General features: G+C 47.0%; 1 protein-coding gene across 1 annotated transcript in view; it reads right to left on the bottom strand.

Annotated features, from left to right (window-relative positions):
• The window catches only part of GPC4 (glypican 4), a 114,290-nt gene that overhangs the window by 40,144 nt on the left and 51,904 nt on the right, over window positions 1-22,242 (bottom strand). Inside the window, exon 2 of the mRNA XM_047764864.1 lies at window positions 653-811. Coding sequence (XP_047620820.1) covers window positions 653-811 — 159 coding nt within the window. The remainder of the gene's footprint in view (window positions 1-652; window positions 812-22,242) is intronic.

A 22,242-nucleotide genomic window follows, 5' to 3' on the forward strand; every position in this document is an offset into this window, starting at 1 on the left:
TTGGCCACTTCGTCCCTATGAAAAGAAGAGTGTGCATGTGAGAATCCGTGTGTGGCACAGGGGAAGGGAACGGGTTTGCCCATGGCTTCACATGGATGGACCAAAGCTCCAGCTAAAATGGAGCCAGGGATGGAGCCCGGCTTCATGAAACCCAGAATCCAGCAGCCACTTCTGGGCCACCAGTGCAAGGACATGCAAGAACGGGGTTTTAATCCTATCTGCGTTCTACAGGGCTTCTGGGGATTCTCATTGGCTTTGGGGGATCCATTTTGAAATTTCATTGGAAGTCCAGCATCTGCAGAACCTCTCTGGTTATTTTGACTAAGTTTTCAGATGCCTGCTTTTTCTTAGAAGGACTTTTTTTTTTTTTTTTAAGTGGCTTGCGTCAACAACACTCTTCTGTGTCCAGCCGAGAAAATACCTGAAAGCATTTAAATTAAACTACTTTCATCTATTATTTGGTTCCATAACGGCTGCCATACCATTCCGATTCTTGTGGATCCCGAAGGATAAAGCTGCAAGGCTAACTTGCCCCTGGGATCCAGTGAGGAGAGCATCTGGTAAATGGGACTGGATTAAAAGGTAGAAAACGAATTCAAGAACAGAGCAAATACACATCTATACCTCCTTAGACCAAAGATGCAACACATACCATCAAACTTCTTGTAACGGGAAGCAAAGACGGCTTGCAAATGGTTGCACTGTTCACTGACCACACTTTTGAAGTCATCCTTACTTTGCAGGCTGTACTTCTCCTCCATCTCTTGAGAGCAGCAGGTGTAACCCTGGGGACAGATCTTCAAATGATCCCCTGGAAGAGAAAATGTAGGACAATCAATCTCCATCATCCTTCATCAAGTCCAAGAGGGAAGAGTCTGATCTTAGGTACCCTGTTCGGCTTCGCTTCTGTCTCTGATGTTCCTGCAATGGCCCAGGCATAGTGGGTATCTAAAAAGTTTCATTAAGACTACAAATATTGATTTCCTTCTTGGCAAAAGAAGATAGGAGCTCCTGCTGTGGTGCAGTGGGTTACTGATCCGGCCTCTCACTGTGGAGGCGCAGGTTCGATACCCAGCCTGGCTCAGTGGGTTAAGGATCTGGCATTGCTGCAACTACAGCATAGGTTGTGGCTGCAGCTTGGACTTGATCCTTGGCCTGAGAACTTCTGTATGCCGCAGGTGTGGCCAAAAAAAGAACCAAAAAAAAAGATAACAAAGACACCTGCAAAAAACAAACCAAAAACAGCTTTCCAACCAGGAAATTCAGTGTGGCCAGTTGAAGGGCGTAGCATTCAATAGCAACAGAAGTCTTGAGTGAATTCCTCGAGAAGGGATGCTAACTACTGTGCAAAGTATACAAAGGAGGCAAGGTTTTTTGAGAGGTGGCTGTTTACGCTCCAAGAGGGGATACCTGTTAATGCAGAATGATGTGTACAATATGTGACAACAAAACCCAAAACGGAGCAAATGGATAAGGATTAAGGGCACTTCAAGGAGTTGGCAGTGAAGAGGCAACCGCAGCGTTCACGCTGGGGTCTGAGTCTACGGGAAGTCACAAGGGGTGAGGAGGCTGAGGGACGCTCGGGAGCAAGGCGTCCTCGTCCAGCGCCTTCGGTACCGCTGTCAGCCACCGTCCCGTCGACCTTACGCTGGTGTTCATGCAGTCATTCAGCCACACACAGACTGAGAGCTTCCAATAAATGCAATCTCTATGTCGTCCTAAGGGTCAATGGAAAGGTCAAAGGCACAAATCATCTCCCTCCCCACCCAACTGCACTTGTGTCTGTGGTTTGGAACTTCTCATGACACACCTCACACTCCACCCTGACTCTGTTCCTCCTCTGCCACAGAACAAAAGATGTGCTTTGAACAGACCACACCTCTCCCTCCCAAAGACCAAGAGATAGGACGCCACTTGAAAATAAACCCCACTAGGAGTTCCCGTCGTGGCGCAGTGGTTAACAAATCCGACTAGGAACCATGAGGTTGCGCGTTCGATCCCTGGCCTCGCTCAGTGGGTTCAGGATCCGGCGTGGCCGTGAGCTGTGGTGTAGGTCGCAGATGTAGCTCAGATCCCGCATTGCTGTGGCTGTGGTGTAGGCCGGTGGCTACAGCTCAGATGAGACCCTTAGCCTGGGAACCTCCATATGCGGAGGGAGCGGCCCTAGAAAAGGCAAAAAGACAAAAAGACAAAAAAAAAAAAACAAAAAAAACCCCACTAGGGTACTGGCACCTTGATTACTCCACGATTTACTGGTGGGGGACAGGTAGCCTCGTGCAGTTTTCTGCAGATGTTTATGAGGATTCGCCTTCCATGAAAAGACCCAAGACCACGAGAGAGGAGTATACTGAAGATGTGTGAGCCTCTCAAGGGCGAGCGTGTTCAACAAATCGAGGGTTGAGGAATGAAGAGCAGCCCATCTTTTTAACAGCGCTAACCGTGGATGGAAAGAGAGCCAGGAGCCGGCCGTTGCTGCTTCTTGGCCTCATGGATGCAAATAATTACACAATCAGATAGACTCCTGATCTCTCTTCCTTCCCGGCAACTGAAAAGTGGGGAGAGTGTTACTGAGACACAAAAACAAGTACACAGCTTTAAAGGACTATTTAAAGAAGTGGTGAAGGCCAACCATCTTCAAGGAGCTTCCTAATCCAGAAACTGCTAAAAAGCTGCTTTTGCCATTTCGGAAACCCTTGGGCAACAGATAATCCTAACAAAAAGCTTTGGGGGAGGAGGTGAAAGAGTTTAGAGCTGTGAGGTTGTGGAGTATCTTAGATCTCATTAGTGGAAGGGCTGCTTACGAAGGCTCCGTTTTCTGAAAGCATCTTTGTTACAACCCAAACCAAAAGTGCCTCTTCCCTGGCTTAACAAGTTCACAGGAGGCCTTTGGTACTGGGACGTGTAACTAACAAAGAAATATCCAGTTGTCTCCTGGCTTCAGGGCTGAGGATCTCCGCCAGCATAATCCTCACACCTTATAACAGCATACAAAGGCCCCCAACTAGTAAAGTGCAGCTGTATGAAGTAATCCACACGACACTCGCACCCCACACCGAAAATGAAATGAAATGCTCAGAAGGAGGACTTGGGGTGTACAAAACTATGTCCATGACTAATACGAAGGGAGCAGCTACTTTTGAAGGTTGTCACCGGCTGAAATCCACCACTGGCTGGTTTGCAAGCCCCTCGTCCAAAAACAACTTTTGGAAAAGAATCTACTTCCAAAAATCTGCGTTTCCGGTCTGGAAAAGAATCTCTGGTCACCTAATCTTAACAAGGTTCGTGTGTATAATCAACTAGAGGGTCAGGTATTGGATCGTATCAAGATAGGCGTCTACGAACTTTTCCGCACCTTCAACGCACTCATGTGTACCTGCGCGTGCATGCCTACACGCACGCGCGCACACACACACACACACACACACACACACACAACCTAAAGCCAGAAAATTCAGAGACAGCAGCAGGAAAGAATAACATAGAAAGGTTTAAGAAGGTGATAGATGTTGAGGGGTTTAAGCGCACCCAGAATTCTGCACTGAAGAGAAACCCTTCGAAAATGGGTCCCAGCCATCAAAGTTTTACTGGCGATCCAGTGAAGCCGCCAGCACCCACAGCCCAGCATGGCCCCTGCTCCTACCCACCTCCTGCCCACTGGGGGCCCTCGGCAGGACCTACCAGAGACCTGCTCCTATCTGAACACTAGAGCACATCTTGGTTTTGGCAAAACCTAAGAGTCCACGTTCAATTTTTAGTTTGTTTTTTTTTTGGGGGGGGATGTCTTTTTATGGCTGCATTGCAGCATATGAGTTCCCAGGTTAGGGGTAGAATCGGAGCTGCAGGTACCAGCCTACACCACAGCCACAGCAACGCGGGATCTGAGCCGCATCTGCGACCTACACCACAGCTCACGGCAACACTGGATCCTTAACCTACTGAGACAGGCCAGGGATTGAACCCGCAACCTCATGGTTCCTAGTCAGATTTGTTAACCACTGAGCCACGATGGGAACTCTGTGACTTTCTTCTCCATGTGCCTCCTCTAGCTCCTTACCTGTCCCGTCTGCATCCTGCTCTTTTTACTCCACTCATCCTGTTCTCTCTTTCCCTACCCCACCTCTTGTAAAAACTGCTCCTAACATGAAACCGAAGGGTTTTTTGTTTGTTTGTTATACTCAGTGAGAGATCTCTGTTCATAGTTTTAAAAGCAGGTGAATGGAAGGCTTTATGGATTTCTAAGCAAGCACCTAAATTGAGTTGCTTTTTGTACATGGCCCTTGATTAGGTTTTTTCTTTGTGGGTCAGTGGCCCTCAAAAGAGAAAAGGTGCCTTAGCCTTGTCCTCGGAGGCATGGATGAGATTCAACGAAGCGTGCTTTCAAAGCTTAACTCTGTGGCATTAAACACACACACACACACATCACTCGAAAGAGCCAAACCTTTTTCAATCACACCACCTCTGTGTAATTTCTCTTTAGTCTTTTTTTTTCTTTTTCTTTTTGCTATTTCTTGGGCCGCTCCCACGGCATATGGAGGTTCCCAGGCTAGGGGTCGAATCGGAGCTGTAGCCACCGGCCTACACCAACCACAGCCACAGCAACACCAGATCTAAGCCACGTCTGCGACCTACACCACAGCTCACGGCAACGCCGGATCGTTAACCCACTGAGCAAGGGCAGGGACTGAACCCGCAACCTCATGGTTCCTAGTCGGATGCGTTAACCACTGCACCACGACGGGAACTCCTAGTCTTAATACCAATGCCTGAGTTTTCAAAGGTGAACAAAGACAATCACTATAAAGGACTACTTTCTCGAAGCCCTTCACATCAATGATTTAAGAAGCTGGCCTCGAATGGGAAGAACACAGTCTGTCCTTTAAGAGGGCCCGCAAACTGTACAGCCAGGCTTTCTCATTTTATTTCAATTACTCTTCCCACCAAAGGCTGGCTCTGATGTACAGACGGGATGCAGCTCTTGTCTACTTCTTTCCAGTTATTCACAACCCACCTGCCCAGAGAAAATGGCATAAATGGTGAACAGGTTCTCAGGCCAGCTCGCAGTCTACTTACTATTGACCTGACTGCTTCTAACTGTGTCTTACAATCATTTGCTCTGTCTCTCTTGGAAAATTCGTTTGAAGTCCAACCAGAAACCAAGAAATGTCTCTGGGGTTCGCTCTCCTTTGGGGGGGAGATGGGGATATCTGTAGTTAGCACCAGGGTGGTCAGCGTTGTCCACCTGTAGGAGAGAAAGTAAATCTCGAGGGAGTTCTCAACCCGAGTCCTAGATGGGACACGATGAACAGAACCCAGGCTCTCCGGACTGGCTGATCGGGAAGGCAGACATCCCCTGAACCCCAAACTGAGTTTACCAAAAAGGCAACCACATGCCTTTGGTTAATAACAGACACACAACCTGGACCCTATGGGTGAGGGCTGCAGCAAGGGGCCTTTAAGAACAGACTGGGAGTTCCCTTCGTGGCTCAGTGGAAATGAATCTGGCTAGCATCCATGAGGACACAGGTTCAATCCCTGGCCATGCTCAGTGGGTTAAGGATCCAGCATTGCCGTGAGCTGCAGTGTAGGTCGCAGATGCAGCTCGGATTTGGCGATGCTGTGGCTGTGGCATAGGCCGGCAGCTACAGCTCTGATTCCACCCCTAGCCTGCGAACCTCCAGATGCCATGGGTGTGGCCCTAAAAAGACCCCCCCCCCCAAAAAAAAAAGTTTCTGGATACTTGATACTAGGTAGGTCTTCCATTCTGCAGACCTAATGTAGCCCAGGGCTAAGAAGACTCAGCTGGCTGATTCGCTGTAAGCTCTTGAGAAAGTCCCACTGCAGCCTAAAGAAGCGCTTTGGAAAGAAGGAGGCATCGTGAACTCAGTGCAATTACAAAACCAAGACAAAAATGAAGAGCCTCTGTTCTAACCGCTAAGTGACTGAGGTTGTCCAGGACGAGACTTATCTGATGACTTGCAGCAGGTGAGAGAGGGGACAGGAGAGCAGCATCTTCTTTCTCCCAGAGAAATGTTCAGGACATTTTCTTATTGGAGGTGGAATTCGAGGGAGTAAAGATAGCCAGAAAAAAGAGCATTATCAATTAGGAGTTGAGTGGCGAGCATAAGTGGTGGGGAATGATGACAAGTAAGCACAGGCATTGTCGAAAGGGACTTCAAAAGCAAAGCCTTGGGAGCCTAAGGGAGACATGATGCTGGTGCCCAGGCCAAGCTCCTGGAACAGAAAGAGACACTGGGGAAAGCTAAGAAAGTCACACACAGCAGCATAGTTGCAATAGCCCAATGCCCACTAGTGTGTCGGTAAAATGAAAGGTCACCGAGCTGTAGTAGGGAATGGAGTTCGGAACCAAGTTCCAACATGGCGAAATCTTGCAAATACCATGTTGGGTGAACAAGCGACTCCCCGAGGTCCACATATTATATGATGCCATTCATATGAAATGTCTAGCCTAGGGCAAACCACAGGGAGGGGAGGCCGTGGTTGGCAGAACGAAGTAAGGGAGGGGTTACAACTACAAGGTAGGAGATTTCCTTCTGGGATAAGGAAAATGTTCTACATTTGATTTTGGTGATAAATGCACAATTCTTTGGCTATATTAAGAGCCACTGTACAGTTCAAATGGGTGTGAAGCCTTTGGGATCTGAATCCTATTTCACTGAAACGGTAAAAAAAAAAAGGAAATTGTAATATGAAATGGACTTTAGTTAATAATAATGCATCAATACTGGTTTATCAATTGTGACAATGTCCCACAAAAATGTAAGGTGTTAATCATAAGGAAACCTGGGTATGAGGTATATAGGAAAACTCTGCGCTATCTCCCCAAATTCTGTAAATCTAACTCTTCCAGGATACAGTTTATTTTCTTCTATTTTTAAAAAAAGCAAGCTTTGGGTTTTCAAAGTAAAAAGGATACATGTGGGTGGGGGGGGGGGTCCTTTCCTCCGCATGATATCAAATACTTGATGTAATTCTAATATTGGGGAGCAGCATTAAGCTATTATTTGCTGGGGTAATTTTCCTAATCCCTCAATTGCTACTTTACTCTCTGCCTAATTTTTATTTGTTCTGAAAGTAAGAGTTCCTTGCCACTTGGTCTAAGAGTGACCAAAATTGTTTCTGTTCACTTTCTAGATCGAAATGCATGCAGCCTCAAAGGGAGCTAACAGGCTGCTGTTAACTCCAGCCCCTCTAGCTACCTAAGGCCCTCAGGAGAAATTACAAAGCTCTCCTTCATGGGAACAAAGACAATCTCTTAAGGGTTTTAATAATTCCACTGGGTGGGGATGGGAGAACGTATACATGCGTCCATCCTCCCTCCCGTTGCAAAAAAGGAGTGAAATTACTGCATGTCATGTGCTCCGTACATCCAAAGCCTCAAGTCGTTTGACCTAAACCATAATAATAAAGCCCAGAAATTACAGTCATCATGCAGATGTATGATTTGCCATCACCCACCAATCAGTAGGAGACATGCAGCTAGTTAGCGTTTTGCAAAACCTTGCCAAAATATAGCTCTGGAGGGCTTAACTGCCAATTATTTTTAGGTCCACTAATCCTGCAAGGTAGGCTAGCAAAGGCCAATCAGAAACACATTTCAAAAAGCAGTTTTCGTATATTTTTCTAAGAATACTTCGTGTAAGTGTAGTTGGAAGTGTTAGGGTTGCTACTTTAAAACGCCACACTGGGTTTCAGTGAGCTTGCGACGGTTTTAAAATCCACTCCAGATCAAAATCAAGTAGGGCTCTTTATTGCTTTACACTGATAAGCAAATTATGAAGCAAAGTTTTTATCGGATCATCTTCAAACTTTATTTTAACAACCAAAGATTTATGAAAGTAAGGTACATCAGCCAATGGCCTCAAATGCATGCTTTGACCTTCGGTTACCACCGCGTTCGAGCAGCTAGAGCAACCGCATCTATTCTGCACATTTACAACCACTTAGTCCGGGTCCAGGACTCCACAGGCATAATAATACTGGCAATTCACCCAAGTCGCTTCAACCAATCTGAGGATGCCATAAGTACTACCTCAACACTCAGAGCTAATCAAAGGCTCTGAGCCCTTTGGGGGGGGGGCAGGGGAGGGAGTGGCAGGGGCGGTGGTGGTGGTGACCTAGGGGCAGGCAGGAAAAGAAGGCGCTCTCTTACTTACAACTAACAAAGAAGATCTTTCCGGACAAGGATTCAGGAGTGCCTTTCTGTGCAAATGACTCATCTCCACTGGGCTTGTAATGGAGCAGTGTGCCTGAGTCCAAAGGACTGTGTGTGACACGGTCAGCTACAAATAAAAAGGAGCCTGGAGAGCCAAGACCGTTAGCTCCATCTTTTTCCTCTCGGTCCTCAATAGCGCCTCTGGAACCTAGGGACCTAAGCCATGTGTCCTAATTCCTGGGAGACCGGGGCCTCAGAAGGCCCATCTCTAAGACAGCGAATAGACCAGGCTCAGAGGGTCACAGGGATTCTTGGGCTGGGCGGATGCTGGCCACCAGCTTCTTGTCCTTTCTCTGCACCCCTTAGCCTACAGTCTCCTGCGGGCAATCAGAAAACAATCAGACCTCAGAGAAAACAAGGGAGGGAGGGACCCTCAGAAAAACCCTGGCAACACCGTGTTCCTCCTCCTTCCAGATGTCCAACTGGGAGCCATTTTCCTTATTATTGCTTCCTAATAATCTCGAAGGAGCCCCATTCGAAGATAACCTGCCCCAGCCATTTAGGTTTCACAGCAAGGTTGGAACGGGTCCAGGTCCACAGCTGGGTACCAAGTTTACAGGACTGCAGTTGGACGGGGAGGCTTGCCAAGCTCACACATTTGCTCTAATGCAATTCCTAGGAGTTCCCGTCGTGGCTCAGTGGTTAAAGAACCCCACTAGCATCCATGAGGATGCAGTTCGATCCCTGGCCTCGCTCAGTGGGTTCAGGATCCCGCATTGCTGTGAGCTGTGCTGTAGGTCCCAGATGCAACTCGGATCCTGCTTTGCTATGGCTGTGGTATAGGCCGGCGGCTTCAGCTCCGATTGGACCCCTAGCCTGGGAACCTCCATGTGCCGTGGGTGCGGCCCTAAAAAGACAAAAAACAAATGAAAAAAGAAAAAAAAACCAATATTACTACGTTTGGGGATTTACACGTCACGGGTGGTGTGGGTATGAACATTTGGAACATTATTTTCCTCTTTTCATTCTGCTTTTCAGCTTGAGAGACTAGAAAAATAAACCCCTCCTTACCTTCTCTTTACTCCCCCTTTCATGACATTCCTAAAATTCCTCCCTCCAAAATACAGCGCGAGAAGAGGTTTTCAGTAAATCGACCTTCTAGGAAAATATACCTAAAGAAGAACAAAGTCATTCATCAGGAATTCTCCTAAAGACAATTTCTCCAAATGGCTACGGAGAAAGCTTTGACACGAGATGACAGCAAAGTTCACTGGCTCAGATAAAGAAAAACGATCGTCTAACATCAGACTTCAAGCTGCATGAACCATTCTTTAAAATCCTAGCCAAGCATCGAAGAAATGGCGAAGGGGAAAGAAACACTTAGCTTCTTGTTGGGTTTTTTTTTTTTCCTTTTTAGGGCCGCACCTGCAGCATATGGAGGTTCCCAGGCAAGGGGTTGAATCCGAGCTGTAGCCGCCGGCCTACATCACAGCCACAGCAACCAAGGATCCGAGCCGCATCTGCGACCTACACCGCAGCTCACGGCAACACCGGGTCCTTAACCCACTGAGCAAGGCCAGGGATCGAACCTGCAACCTCATGGTTCCTGGTCGGAGTCGTTTCCACTGCGCCATGATAGGAACTCCACCACTTACCTTCTTGTTCAAAGTAGGTCCCAATAAGTTATGGCTTTCTTTAACACAGATCTACACTGAAGGACTGTGTCTCCACTGACATGGACAGGGACATGGGTCACGGTTGAACAGGGGTTAATTTTTTTTTTTGTCTTTTGTTGTTGTTGTTGTTGCTATTTCTTGGGCCGCACCCGCGGCATATGGAGGTTCCCAGGCTAGGGGTCCAATAGGAGCTGTAGCCACCGGCCTACGCCAGAGCCACAGCAACGCGGGATCCGAGCCGCGTCTGCAACCCACACCACAGCTCACGGCAACGCCGGATCGTTAACCCACTGAGCAAGGGCAGGGACCGAACCCGCAACCTCATGGTTCCTAGTCGGATTCGTTAACCCCCAGGGGTTAATTTTTATAACATGAGAAAAGAAGGCTTCTTAGGCCTTAGGCCGGGGCAAGCAGGCCCAGAGAGGGAGCCCTCACTTTGCAAGGCTGAGTTTCCCCAACCCTCCAACAAAGCTCCTCTCCAGCAGACACCCGAAAATTCATTCCCATTTTGAAAACTTGTTGACAAAAGTTTTCAATGGCCCTTTCCTCTTCTAGACCATTTATTGGAGTTTTAAACAAATTGCGTCTCCATCCTAACGTTGGAAAGGATGCCACAGTTCTTGTGGCCAGACAGACCTATTTACCCCCTTCCCTATGCTCACGGCCGCAAGATCACTCATGATATTTGATGGGAATAGTCCCACAATCCTGCGGTGATGCCAGTTATTTTAAGGTTCCTTGCTTAAATGTACAATCCCACGAAGAGCTTTTTGGAAGCCCAAAGAAATCACATTCACTGTACAATCCCACGAAGAGCTTTTTGGAAGCCCAAAGAAATCACATTCACTGTAGTCCCTTGAAAAACACAAGGCGATCAGCCAAGCACAGATTCCCTTTATAGAAATGATGTTGCCCTTCCTAGAAGATTGAGTTTGCTGAAGTTTTCAGTGTTTTGTTTTTTTTGTTGTTTTTTTTTTGGTTTTTTTTTTTTTTTTTTTTTTTTTTTTGCTTTTTAGGGCCACACCTGTGGCATATGGAGGTTCCCAGGCTAGGGGTCGAATTGGAGCTACAGCTGCCAGCCTACACCAGAACCACAGCAACTCGGGATCCCAGCCACATCTGCGACCTACACCACAGCTCACGGCAACACCAGATCCTTAACCCGCTGAGCGAGGCCAGGGATTGAACCTGCATCCTCATGGATCCTAATTGAGTTTCTTTCCACTGAGCGACAAAGGGAGGATTCCCATTCTTTACTACAGATTCTACCGGCTTGCCTCTCTAAGTGAGGCATACAGGTCGCACTGGGATTTATTCTCATGGCCATCTCCCTGGTGCTATTCAATTCCCCCATCTCACCTTTCAGAATCTCTCCTTTGGGATTAAGAACTGTTGATTAATTACATTTGCTTTGCTCTCCAGGCTTAGAAAATTCAGTATATTTACTTACTGCTTCGACCAGCAGGAAATCAAGAGATTATCTGGAAACAGAATCTTGTTCCTAAAATTTTCCCTAAGTCTGTATCAAAGAAGTAATTCACTTCTTCCAAACTAACCTTTGACCCAGTTTGGCACTACACAAAAATGGCTGATGCTTAATATGGCATTTATCTAGTGCCTCTTACATGCTAGATGTGATCCCTCAGTACAGAAAATGCAAAAGGCTCGTCTCTGCCCTCTTGAAAATTACAAGATGAACAGACATGGATTTTATGATCCTTCTACAGGCTTTTTCTCGCTCCCTCTCACTATGTATTTTCTGAATTCCTCCACCACCGCCACCCTACAACACTAGAGATCTCTGCGGTCCTCTGACCGTATCTTAAAACAACTCAAAAAAGTTCAAAAGACAGGAGAAGAGGTGATACTATCCCAGTCAAATCCACCCAACCCACGCTTCTTATAACTGGGCTGCCTTTGGAGGTGCCTTTGGGCAAAGGGCAGAGATGCACATACTCAAATACAATCTATACATTGCCAGATACACCATGGCCATTCCTTCTGAAGTCCTTCAAAACTAACAGGAGATATTAGCCTGGACTCAAAGCAGAATCTTGCAACGAGCAAATTCCTTGGGGATCGAGCTCTGCTGCCTTTCTTGGTCAACAAAGCAAAATCCACAAAGCAGAAACTTCTCACACAAACGCTTTAGTTACTGGGCTTGACAAATCAGGTCACTCAACACTCTAATTTAAAAAACCCTGAAGTTTCCGTCATGACTCGGTGGTTAATGAATGCGACTCGTATCCACGAGGATGCGGGTTCAATCCCTGGCCTCGCTTAGTGGGTTAAGGATCTGGCGTGGCCGTGAGCTATGGTACAGGTTGCAGATGTGGCTTGGATCCCATGTTGCTGTGGCTGTGGCGTAGGCCAGCAGCTACAGCACCAATCTGACCCCTAGCCTGGGAACCTCCATATGCCTTGGGTGCAGCCCTAAAAAGACTGCCCCCCCCCAAAAAAAAAGAAAAGAAAAAGAGGCAAAAAAAAACCCATCTTTCAGACCATGTTCATGCTTTGATTTTTTTCCCTCCAGTCTAAATCTAAGTCCGGCCACTTGATGATGAGTTTCCTTAACCTCATATTCCAAAAGTCAAGACATCATGGTGCGACCCCATTCAATCTCCATGTCCCCAAGTGACTGACACTCCAATTGAGTTACTACCCGTTCCTCCCTACCTCCCTCGCAATAATCCCTGTTTGTTCTGGGCTCTGAAACTCCGATTTAATTTGAGGTGAAATGCAAGGTATCAATTAGGAAATTCTTCAGCTGGGCTGCCATTGCCAGCCACCTACCATTTTCCTCTGGCTTTTTTGAAGTATCCCAGAGAAGGGGCAACATAGCAGGGCAGACCTTGGGTAGTAAAGTAACAGATTAACGTGATCACTTATTCATGACGCACACCAAAATTTACACAGAAGATAGAAAGTGACAAGGAAGAGAGAAACCCGTCATTGGCTCTGCATTCAAGTCCCTACAGGCCTATTCGGTTCCTGATCATCCTCAGACACAGCCCTGCCAGATCCGAGTCCCCTTAAGTCACCCCAGGGCCACAGAGGTAGATCTGAATGTTCCAGGAAGCAACTAGCGCATTGGAGGGCAGATAACCAAGAATAAAGGGGTTGCTCTGGGTGGGGATGAAAGGAGAGGAGCCATTCGGATTTGCGCCCCTAAGAAGCAAGGAAGACTGCTGCCAGAGGGCCAAGTGTGGAGTCACTACGGAATGGTGTTACCTGGTCCAAGACCTCAGAGAGACAGCAGCGAATCAGCATCTGGCGGGCTGAGAAGCCGGAGACCTGATGCGCACACATTCAAAGCATCAGACCGCCTTCCATAGCCTGGAGCAATGGGGAAGTAGGTACCTGTTTCACGATTTCCATATCCAACTGGCCTTCCATCAGTCTTTTGGGTCAGGGGCCAACTACTCGCTCATAAAGCAACTGAACGGGGCAGAGAGCTGACCCCAAAGAAGGGTCAGCTACTCCTCCAGTCCCAGAATGCGACCCTGCAGCTACTTCAGGAGGAAGCAAGAACCACCAGAGACAGTGAGGTTCAATCTGTCTCGGAGACACATGACGAGCTGAACAGAAATGGGCCTGAGGAGAGAGAAAGGAAGGAAGCCGGGATACGACCCAGGGCTGAGGAGTGGGAGGGCCACCTAAAGCTGAGGCTAGTGGCGATCTGGCACCAGGGCCCCAAGGTCACGGTGCCTCCCCTCAAACAGTGGGACGTATTTTTCTCTCGAGTTTCACTACCCGGCGCCTACAGAAGGCACACAGCCTTACGACTGCAATTATGGCCTATAATTATTGTGAAAAGTCTTGGATGTGATAGCAAAAATTATTAAAACGGCCCTTCTTAGAAAAGGAAGGCCATAAATACACAGCCTGCTTTGGAAAATGCAGGGACCCAATTTCGCCCCAGGACTGTGTGCCAGAAAAGAGTCCGTCAGGTTCATAGGCTTTGTCTTCGGTTCCTCTCCTTGAAGATGATTTATCCCATGTGAAAGACGAATAATGGTATGTGGTGCAGGATCTATTTTAAGAATATACTCAGAGATACTTCAAAGGGGAAAACAAACAAACAAAAAAAAAAAAGAAAAAAAACGAGAGTAACCTTCTCTTTGCCAACACACTTATGTTGGCACAAGCTCCTAGTTCTTCCGGACCCCACAGGAACCCACTAAAACTGTCTCTGAGAATGAGAACAAGGGACGTGACACGTCCATCGTGTGTTAAAGATGACGAGTGGGTGGTGCCGTATGAATCTTGTTCCATTAGTAAACATTTCAGGGTCCTTAAAGGAATAAAGAATAGCTCACATTGTCCTCGTTGGCCTTGATAATATAGTTACCGGGCAAGGTCACATGTTAAAAACAAATCGACCTCATCTTCCGTTGTAACGGGCATAATCCCAAATTATAGCCCGTATCACAGGAGCACATGCATTATTAGCACAGGGCAAGATTGTAAATCATATTCTGGAATCAGTTTCAAGGGAAGGGAGAAAGGCCATCTCCAAACGGAAGCAAAACTCAATGTCTGTGGAGTTCCCGTCGTGGTGCAATGGTTAACGAATCTGACTAGGAACCATGAGGTTGCGGGTTCGATCCCTGCCCTTGCTCAGTGGGTTAAGGATCTGGCCTTGCCGTGAGCTGTGGTGTGGGTCGCAGACCCGGCTCGGATCCCGCGTTGCTGTGGCTGTGGTGTAGGCCGGCGGCTACAGCTCTGATTAGACCCCTAGCCTGGGAACCTCCATATGCTGCAGGAGCGGCCCTAGAAAAGGCAAAAAGACCAAAAAAAAACCAAAAAAAACCAAAACCCTGCATCCGCATGGATGCTACTTGGGTTTGTAACCCCTCTGAGCCACAACAGGAATTCCCCATTTAACTTTATTTAGCCAAGAAACACAAACTGTCCCTTGGTAAAAATTCAGGCTACAGCAATTATCACTTTGGGGTCATAGGCTAGAGAAATGGCTTTCATTGGCAGATTAATGAAAAACACAATAATAAAGGCTGACTCACAGGAAGTTGCCATGATTTCAGGTCAAAAGGTGAAATATCAGCCACAGCACCTGGTCCAGCCTAATATTTTGAGGAATCAACTTTGCATCAGCATCTGAGTATTTCTATATATAAACTGCATGTTTCTATATATAAACTGAGTATTTCTATGTATAATAAAATCATCTGCATTCTAGAACCCCTGCACTCGGAAGATTGAAGTAAGACACTCCTATTTACTTACTTAAACATGCATCTCACTTTTTAAAAAATAGGCATGCTGAGAGTACAGACTCGGTCAATGGCACTATCCGGACAAATGATCAGTTCTTCCCTAAGAGCCAATCATTTTGTTGAAAGTAGTCTCTGCTCTATAAAATAAAGGTGGATGATTCAGAAATTTAGAGTATCTAAGGATAAATGTGTGTTAAAAAAAAAAAAAAGAAAAAAGAAAAGAAAACCCACCCTGAGATGAAGGGAGTTTGTTCCCTATCACATCAAAGGAACGGAGAACAAAGATGGAAATGACAGCTCCCTGCACAATTGTGATGCATTTAAGTGCTGACTTTTTGATGTTGCTGATGAGAGTATATCGACCTCAGAGCGTCTGTCAATTTATCACCTGATCACCTCCTTCTACTCTCTTTATTTCTTGAATACTTCTGTCAAATAGGTCTTTCCTCTGCTAGGCTTTCGACGGGGGCTGTAGATTTCCCTGTATCGCCCCCTTACAACTTTGTGGAAGATTTAGGGACAGGAGTGAGAAAAGGAAAATCTGTCATCGTCCTTCTGACCTGCGGAGATGTGCAGCCAAGGTTTGGAGAGATGAAAAATGCTTCCCGAACAAACGTTTCTCCGGGGTGGGGCGGGGGAGAGCAGGGGCCTCAGAGCCCCTGGCCTTGGTCCTGAGGAGGATATAGAAAGAACTGAGGCGCCAAGGAAGTGGAGAGCGGGCTGGTAACGGGGATCACAGCTCTCGGAGATTCAACGACAGGCTGGAGAGGGACTGGAAAGTTCAAAGCGCAGTGCATGGAGTTTTCCCACTTTATTTCATTTTTTGTCTGTTTTAGGGCTGTACTCACGGCATATGGAGGTTCCCAGGCTATGTGGGTCGAATCGGAGCTGTAGCCCTGGCCAACACCACAGCCACAGCAACGCCAGATCCGAGCCACATCGTCGACCTACACCACAGCTCACGGCCATGCCGGATCCTGAACCCACTGAGCGAGGCCAGGGATCGAACCCGCACCCTCATGGTTCCTAGTCAGATGCGTTTCCACTGCGCCAACTCCCGAGTTGGCCCATTTTAGAGTAAGAAGCTATGCCCAAACCAAGCATTACCGAGAGAGGAAAAAAAAGGTTCAAAAAGTAAACACCATGCAAGATGCCTGGAGACTGGCTTGAAAGCAGGGGGTGGGAGACCTCTGCTGAGTGTTATTTCGGTTTTGAGGAGAAGGCTGGGGAGAGCGAAGAGAACCACCAGCATGGCTAAAAGGCCAGAGGAAAAACAAGTGGAGGTATCTTTGATGAATAAAAAGCTAGTCCCAGCCCGGGTATAGAGGAAAACCCCACGGTCACAGCAGGTCAGACCCAAAATAAAAATCAGGCAGGAGCAACTTGCAAGAGATTGCAAAGGCAACAGAGGAAGAGGCTCTTTCTATCAAAAGGGGAAAGCCACTCAGGGCATCGCAGGAGCCTCGTCATCACTGAATGAATGCTTTGTCTCGTAAGGAGACTCGCGCACCCGAACCAGAACACTGAACTCGGCAAGTCAGAGGTACTAGATCAAATAGTGCTAAACACGATGCTCGGCATCGAATCACAAACCAGGAGTAAGTAGATCAATCACTGGGGCCAGATGGCCTCCACCAGCCAGCTTGGAAGCAACTCAAGGGTGAAATTGTTCTGGCCAACATGTGTAGGCCGGTCTTTACAAACAGCCACTGTGCCCGAGAGCCTGGTGCTTGTCCGTGAGATTCCTATTCAGAGCGAGGGTTCCAGAAGGGACGCTGAGAAGTTGAGACCCTGTGGGACTTATGTCCGTATCAAGGTGACATCACTGCAGATTGTCAAAAATAAAGGTGTGGGAGGAGAGAAAACACCCAGGATTTTAGCCAAGGAGAAAATTCCCGAGCTGGTGGGCTGCTGATGCAAAGAGAACATGCATGTGAGTAAACGGGACCCTGAATATATACTTTACGGAGGGTGCTAGAAACCTAAGCGTGATCACGTCCCCCTGCTACTGTGTACTGGCAGGGAATCCTAAAAGATACCAAAGAGATAAGCAAAACTCCAAAGTGAGATAAAAAGAAGTGAAGAGAGGCCGAGGAGACAAAGGAGAATAAATTGAGGTTCCGGGTGGAAAGATGGGAATCTTATGTCTTTCAAGCGCGCACATGGGGAGGCTTTAAAAGCCGTCTTTTTATGGACTCCTGACATATTGAACTTATTCAAAAAGAAACAACCCGAGAGGCACAGCAATCGCTCACTTACACATTGCTTCAACTTTTGAGACAACCCAATGAGCAAGGGAAGCCTTGGTTTAATAGGAAAAAAGAGAGAGAGAAAGAAAGAAAAAAGAGACCTTCAAAGACTGTGAAATTTACTGTAAAATACTGGAGCCCCCCCTCTGGGACACAGCCTTTATTTTGCGCACAAATACTCCAGTTGCATATTTAATCACCTCTGCTGTCTGATTTCTAGCCATGCGGTTCTGCCCTGGGTTGAAAGGGACAAAGCGTGAACCCAAATCAATGACAGCTCAAGTGACAGCTGAAAAGGGAGGCAGAAGCAACAGAGGCAGAACAGTCTGGGGCCATTTCGCTTGGGGGCAGAGAGTTCTTCATACTTCACAAAGCCCTAAGGGCATCACTGTGGCAGAGGGGCACTTAGGAAGTGATTTTCGTAATGATCCTGGGTCTTCCTTAACTAATTAACTATGGTTTCTAGTATTCTGTTTAATTAGGAGAATAAATATTTCAGAAATATTTTCAGAGCTGTTTGGAACACTTTGCAACGTTTGCTATGCACAAGAACAATGATCTCGAAACAACTGTTACTCAAAATTTTGCCTTTTCAGATGAAGCAGGACACCGGACACATAACAGGTTAATGCCACAGGTGTAAGGCCAACAGTGGTTAGAGGTTGCGACTCAAGAGCTTCACGAAAGTTCTAGATGTACTCAGAGAGAGTAAGCCAGTGGGGTGATTTATTAAGGAAAACGGGCTTGTTTTGTATACATTCAGATCCTTAGATTTTCTGTGCCCCCAAAGGATATCTCTTTTCCTTCCACCTGGGTATGGGGTTCTTGCCACCTCCACAGCTGACCAGAGAGCTGGCCCAGGCGCTAATGTTGTTTTTGCTCTCAAAGACCATCAAACAGGTGTTCCCGTCGCGGCAAAGCAGAAACCAATCCGACTAAGAACTGTGAGGTTGCAGGTTCAATCCCTGGCCTCGCTCAGTGGGTTAAGGATCCGGCGTTGCCAGGATCTGTGGTGTAGGTTGAAGACACGGCTTGGATCTAGCGTTGCTGTGGCTGTGGCGTAGGCCAGCGGCTACAGCTCCGACTCAACCCCTAGCCTGGGAACCTCCGAATGCCACGAATGCGGCCCTAGAAAAAGGCCAAAAAAAAAAAAAAGGACCATCAAACAGCTGATTCATACCAAAGATATTAATCCCAGAAGATTTAGAAGAAAAAAGTTAAGGAAGCATGAACAGAAGGTTTATTTCTCAGAATGGGCTTGTTTACCCCTTCAAACACATTCTTTTCCATTTGGGAAGAAAGACTCTGCAAACTGTACTTCATTTTTTATTTCTCTCAAGACGACTTGGTCCTGGTGAAGAAAACACATTTGAAATGTCCAAGGAGAAAGCAAAAATAAGATGCTTTAAGTAAAGCCAATTTTCAAACCATATGCCTTAGAACAAGCCACTGTACACACCAGAAAAGCACCACTGCTGTTCCGACGTGCTGCAGGAAAATGAAAGAAAATCTGAGTACTATCAAAGACCAAAAATAACCAAGGCTTCTGGAAAACAAAATGGCATAAATTCCACCATTCATTCATTCACGTTAGTGGTTCCCCAAAGCCAAAGTTGCTCATCTCTCACAAAAGAGAACAAGTGACAAGGCAGGACTCTGAGTAAGGAAAAGACCCGCCCCCTCAACAAATTAAATACAATCATGGAAACAAAAACATGCAATTAAAAAAAGACCCCCGCATCTATTTACCCCAAGCTCCCAGTCCCTCCCCCTCCCCCTTGACAACCACACGTCTATTCTCCAAGCCCATGACTTTTTTTTTCTGTGGACAGGTTCATTTGTGCTGTATATTAGATTCCAGATATGAGTAATATCATATGGTATTTGTCTCTCTCTCTCTGACTTATTTCGCTCAGGATGAGAGTATCCAGGAGGAAAAAAAAATGTATTGGGGAAATTTAAAAAAATTATTGGAGGAGAAAGGATATTTTTTTTTTGCTAAAAAATAAAAGTCAGGAAAACCAAAACCAAACCAAAACAACAACAAAACCTGCAAGAGAACGGACAGAGAAGGAAGCAGCAGGAGAAAAGAGTAGCTCACCAGTCCTCATTCTGAAAGTGCCAGGCTACCAAATGTCACCTGCCACATTTGTACCCCACACGTAACACAAACACAATACAAATGTTCTACGTTTTTAAGGACAAGTTAAGAACCATTTAAAATGGCCCTGATTTGGAGACTGACCTTTAATATAAACCCATCACCGCTCCTAGGCTCGTAGGGCATTTTATAAATGGACACGTGTGTGGGTCATAGATGGCACTTAGCACTGATATTCAGAGATCATTTCCTTAGAACAATGCCCTCTTAACACTTCCTACTTCTTTAGCAGGATCAGACGCTAAAAGCGCTCGAGTTAATGCCTTGCTAAAGAAGGGATAAAAAGCTTACTTGCTGCCAGAATTTCTGAGAGGAACAAACATCCTCTGTGAGGGATGTCCTGAAAACAGCCCTCTGTGATGGCTCACACCATCTTTATTCCATGAAAACCTGCACAATGATGAGTTTTCAGTAAAAAGCTTGTAAACTCCTTGTTTCCTCTCGGAGCGATGAATGGGTGTGGCTGTGGGTCTGGTCCCCCTCCAGCTCCCATCTCCCACCACGAACACCAGGTAAGCCAAGTCAGGCTCAGGGCAGGAGGGGAGGCGGGCAGGGACTATGGTTCCTTTTGGTAAAACAAATGGGGGTGATGGGAGTTCCTGCTGTGGCACAGTAGGTTAGGAATCTGACTACAGGGGCCCTGGTCAAGACAGAGGTGCGGGTTCGATCCCCGGCTGGAAGTTCCCCATGTCACAGGTGTGGCCATAAAAACAAACAAATGGGGGTGATGGATTGCTGTTCGGACGGAAGGCTGAGGCATAGCTGAGGGCTGGGAATGCCGTTAAAGAGAGGCCAAGGGGGGCCGGGGTGAATCATTGTCAGTACCCGGCCTGGATCAGTAACAGGAATTAAACTCACATGCACGTCCCAGGCCAAGGGTCTGAGAAATGTTTGGTTTTGAAACATTCGGCTCTGCTATAGGCTGCCTCCACACACCCCCACTCACCTGTTGAAACCTGATCCCCAAAGCGATGGTATCTGGAGGTAGGGCCTCTTTGGGAAGTGATTAGGTCATGAGGGTGCTGCTCTCTTAAGTGGGATTAGTGCCCCGATTAAAAAAGAAAAATCCGGAGTTCCCGTCGTGGCTCAGTGGTTAACAAATCCGACGAGGAACCATGAGGTTGCGGGTTCGATCCCTGGCCTTGCTCAGTGGGTTAACGATCCGGTGTTGCCATGAGCTGTGGTGGTGAGCAGTGGTGTAGGTCGCAGACACGGCTCAGATCCTGCGTTGCTGTGGCTGTGGTGTAGGCCTGCGGCTACAGCTCCGATTAGACCCCTAGCCTGGGAATCTCCATATGCCACAGGAGCGGCCCAAGAAATAGCAAAAACACAAAAAAAGAAAAAGAAAAAGAAAAAGAAAAATCCCAGAGCTCTCATCACACATTGACTCAGCTGGCACCTTGACCTTGGACTAAGACAAGCTCCTTTTTCTTTCCTCCTTCCCTAGACTCGCTCCATCCTTTTTTATGGAAACGATATGCTATTTTCCCCACTACTCACCTCACAACATCAGCCTGCATTCTCTGAGGATGCAAAACAGTGAAATAAGGTTGCAGGTTAAGTAAATACTATCAAAGTTTCCAATCACTACGAACTGGAAGGGCGTTATGACGTTGGGGTCTCATTTCCTCAGTCTATACAAGAGAAAACGGAGTTCCCGGAAAATGTGGATGAACTTGGCCAAGGTGGCACGACTTACTTGGTTAGGGCTAGAACTCTGGACTCCTGTTGTCCAGCTGGTAATTCTCCTACCCCATCAGTCGGGCGAACCCTGACATTAACCACAGGAGAGCTGGACATCAGAAATGATACCAACTGGGAGTGCTCGTCGTGGCTCAGTGGCTAATGAATCCAAATACATGAGGTTGCAGGTTCGATCCCTGGCCTTGCTCAGTGGGTTATGGATCTGATGTTGCCGTGAGCTATGGTGTAGGTCGCAGACACGGCTCGGATCCCAGCCGTTGCTGTGGCTGTGGCGTAGGCCGGCGGCTATAGCTCCAATTAGACCCCTAGCCTGGGAACCTCCATATGCCGCGGGAGCAGCCCTAGAAATGGCAAAAAGACAAAAAGACAAAAAAGACAAAAAAGAAATGACATTAACTGCTTTCCTCTCCCACCCCCAACTTCTGGAAATCCAAATATAATTCACACACCATACACTTCACCCGCTTAAAGTGTCCGAGTGGGAATTCCCTGGTGGCCTAGCAGTTAAGGATTTGGTACTGTCACCGACGTGGCTCAGGTTCAATCCTTGGCCCAGGAACTTCCGCAAGCTGAGAACGCGGCAAAAAGATTAAAAAAATGAATGAATAAATAAAGTGTACAATTCAGTGGGTTTGGGACCGTTCAGAGTTTTGCAACCATCAGCACCAATTCTAAAACATTTCCCTCACCCCCCAAAAAATTCTTTTTTTTTTTTTTTTTCTTTTTTGCCCACACCCACAGCATATGGAAGTTCCCGGGCCAAGGATCGAATCCAACACCACATCCTTGACCCACCGCACCAGGCTGGGGTTTGAACCAGCAACGCCACAGAGACAAGCTGGATCATTAACTAACTACACCACAACAGGAGCTCCATATTTCATCTATTTTTATTTTTATTTCGTGGCCACACCTGCGGCAGGCTGAAGCTCCCAGGCCGGGGATGGAACTCATGCTACGGCGGGGACAATGCCGGATCCTTAACCTGCTGAATCACCAAGGGAACTTCCACTAGAAATTCCATATTTAATATCAGATTTTT

The sequence above is a fragment of the Phacochoerus africanus genome, chromosome X, assembly GCF_016906955.1.
Source record: "Phacochoerus africanus isolate WHEZ1 chromosome X, ROS_Pafr_v1, whole genome shotgun sequence".
In the NCBI taxonomy this organism is placed as follows: domain Eukaryota; kingdom Metazoa; phylum Chordata; class Mammalia; order Artiodactyla; family Suidae; genus Phacochoerus; species Phacochoerus africanus.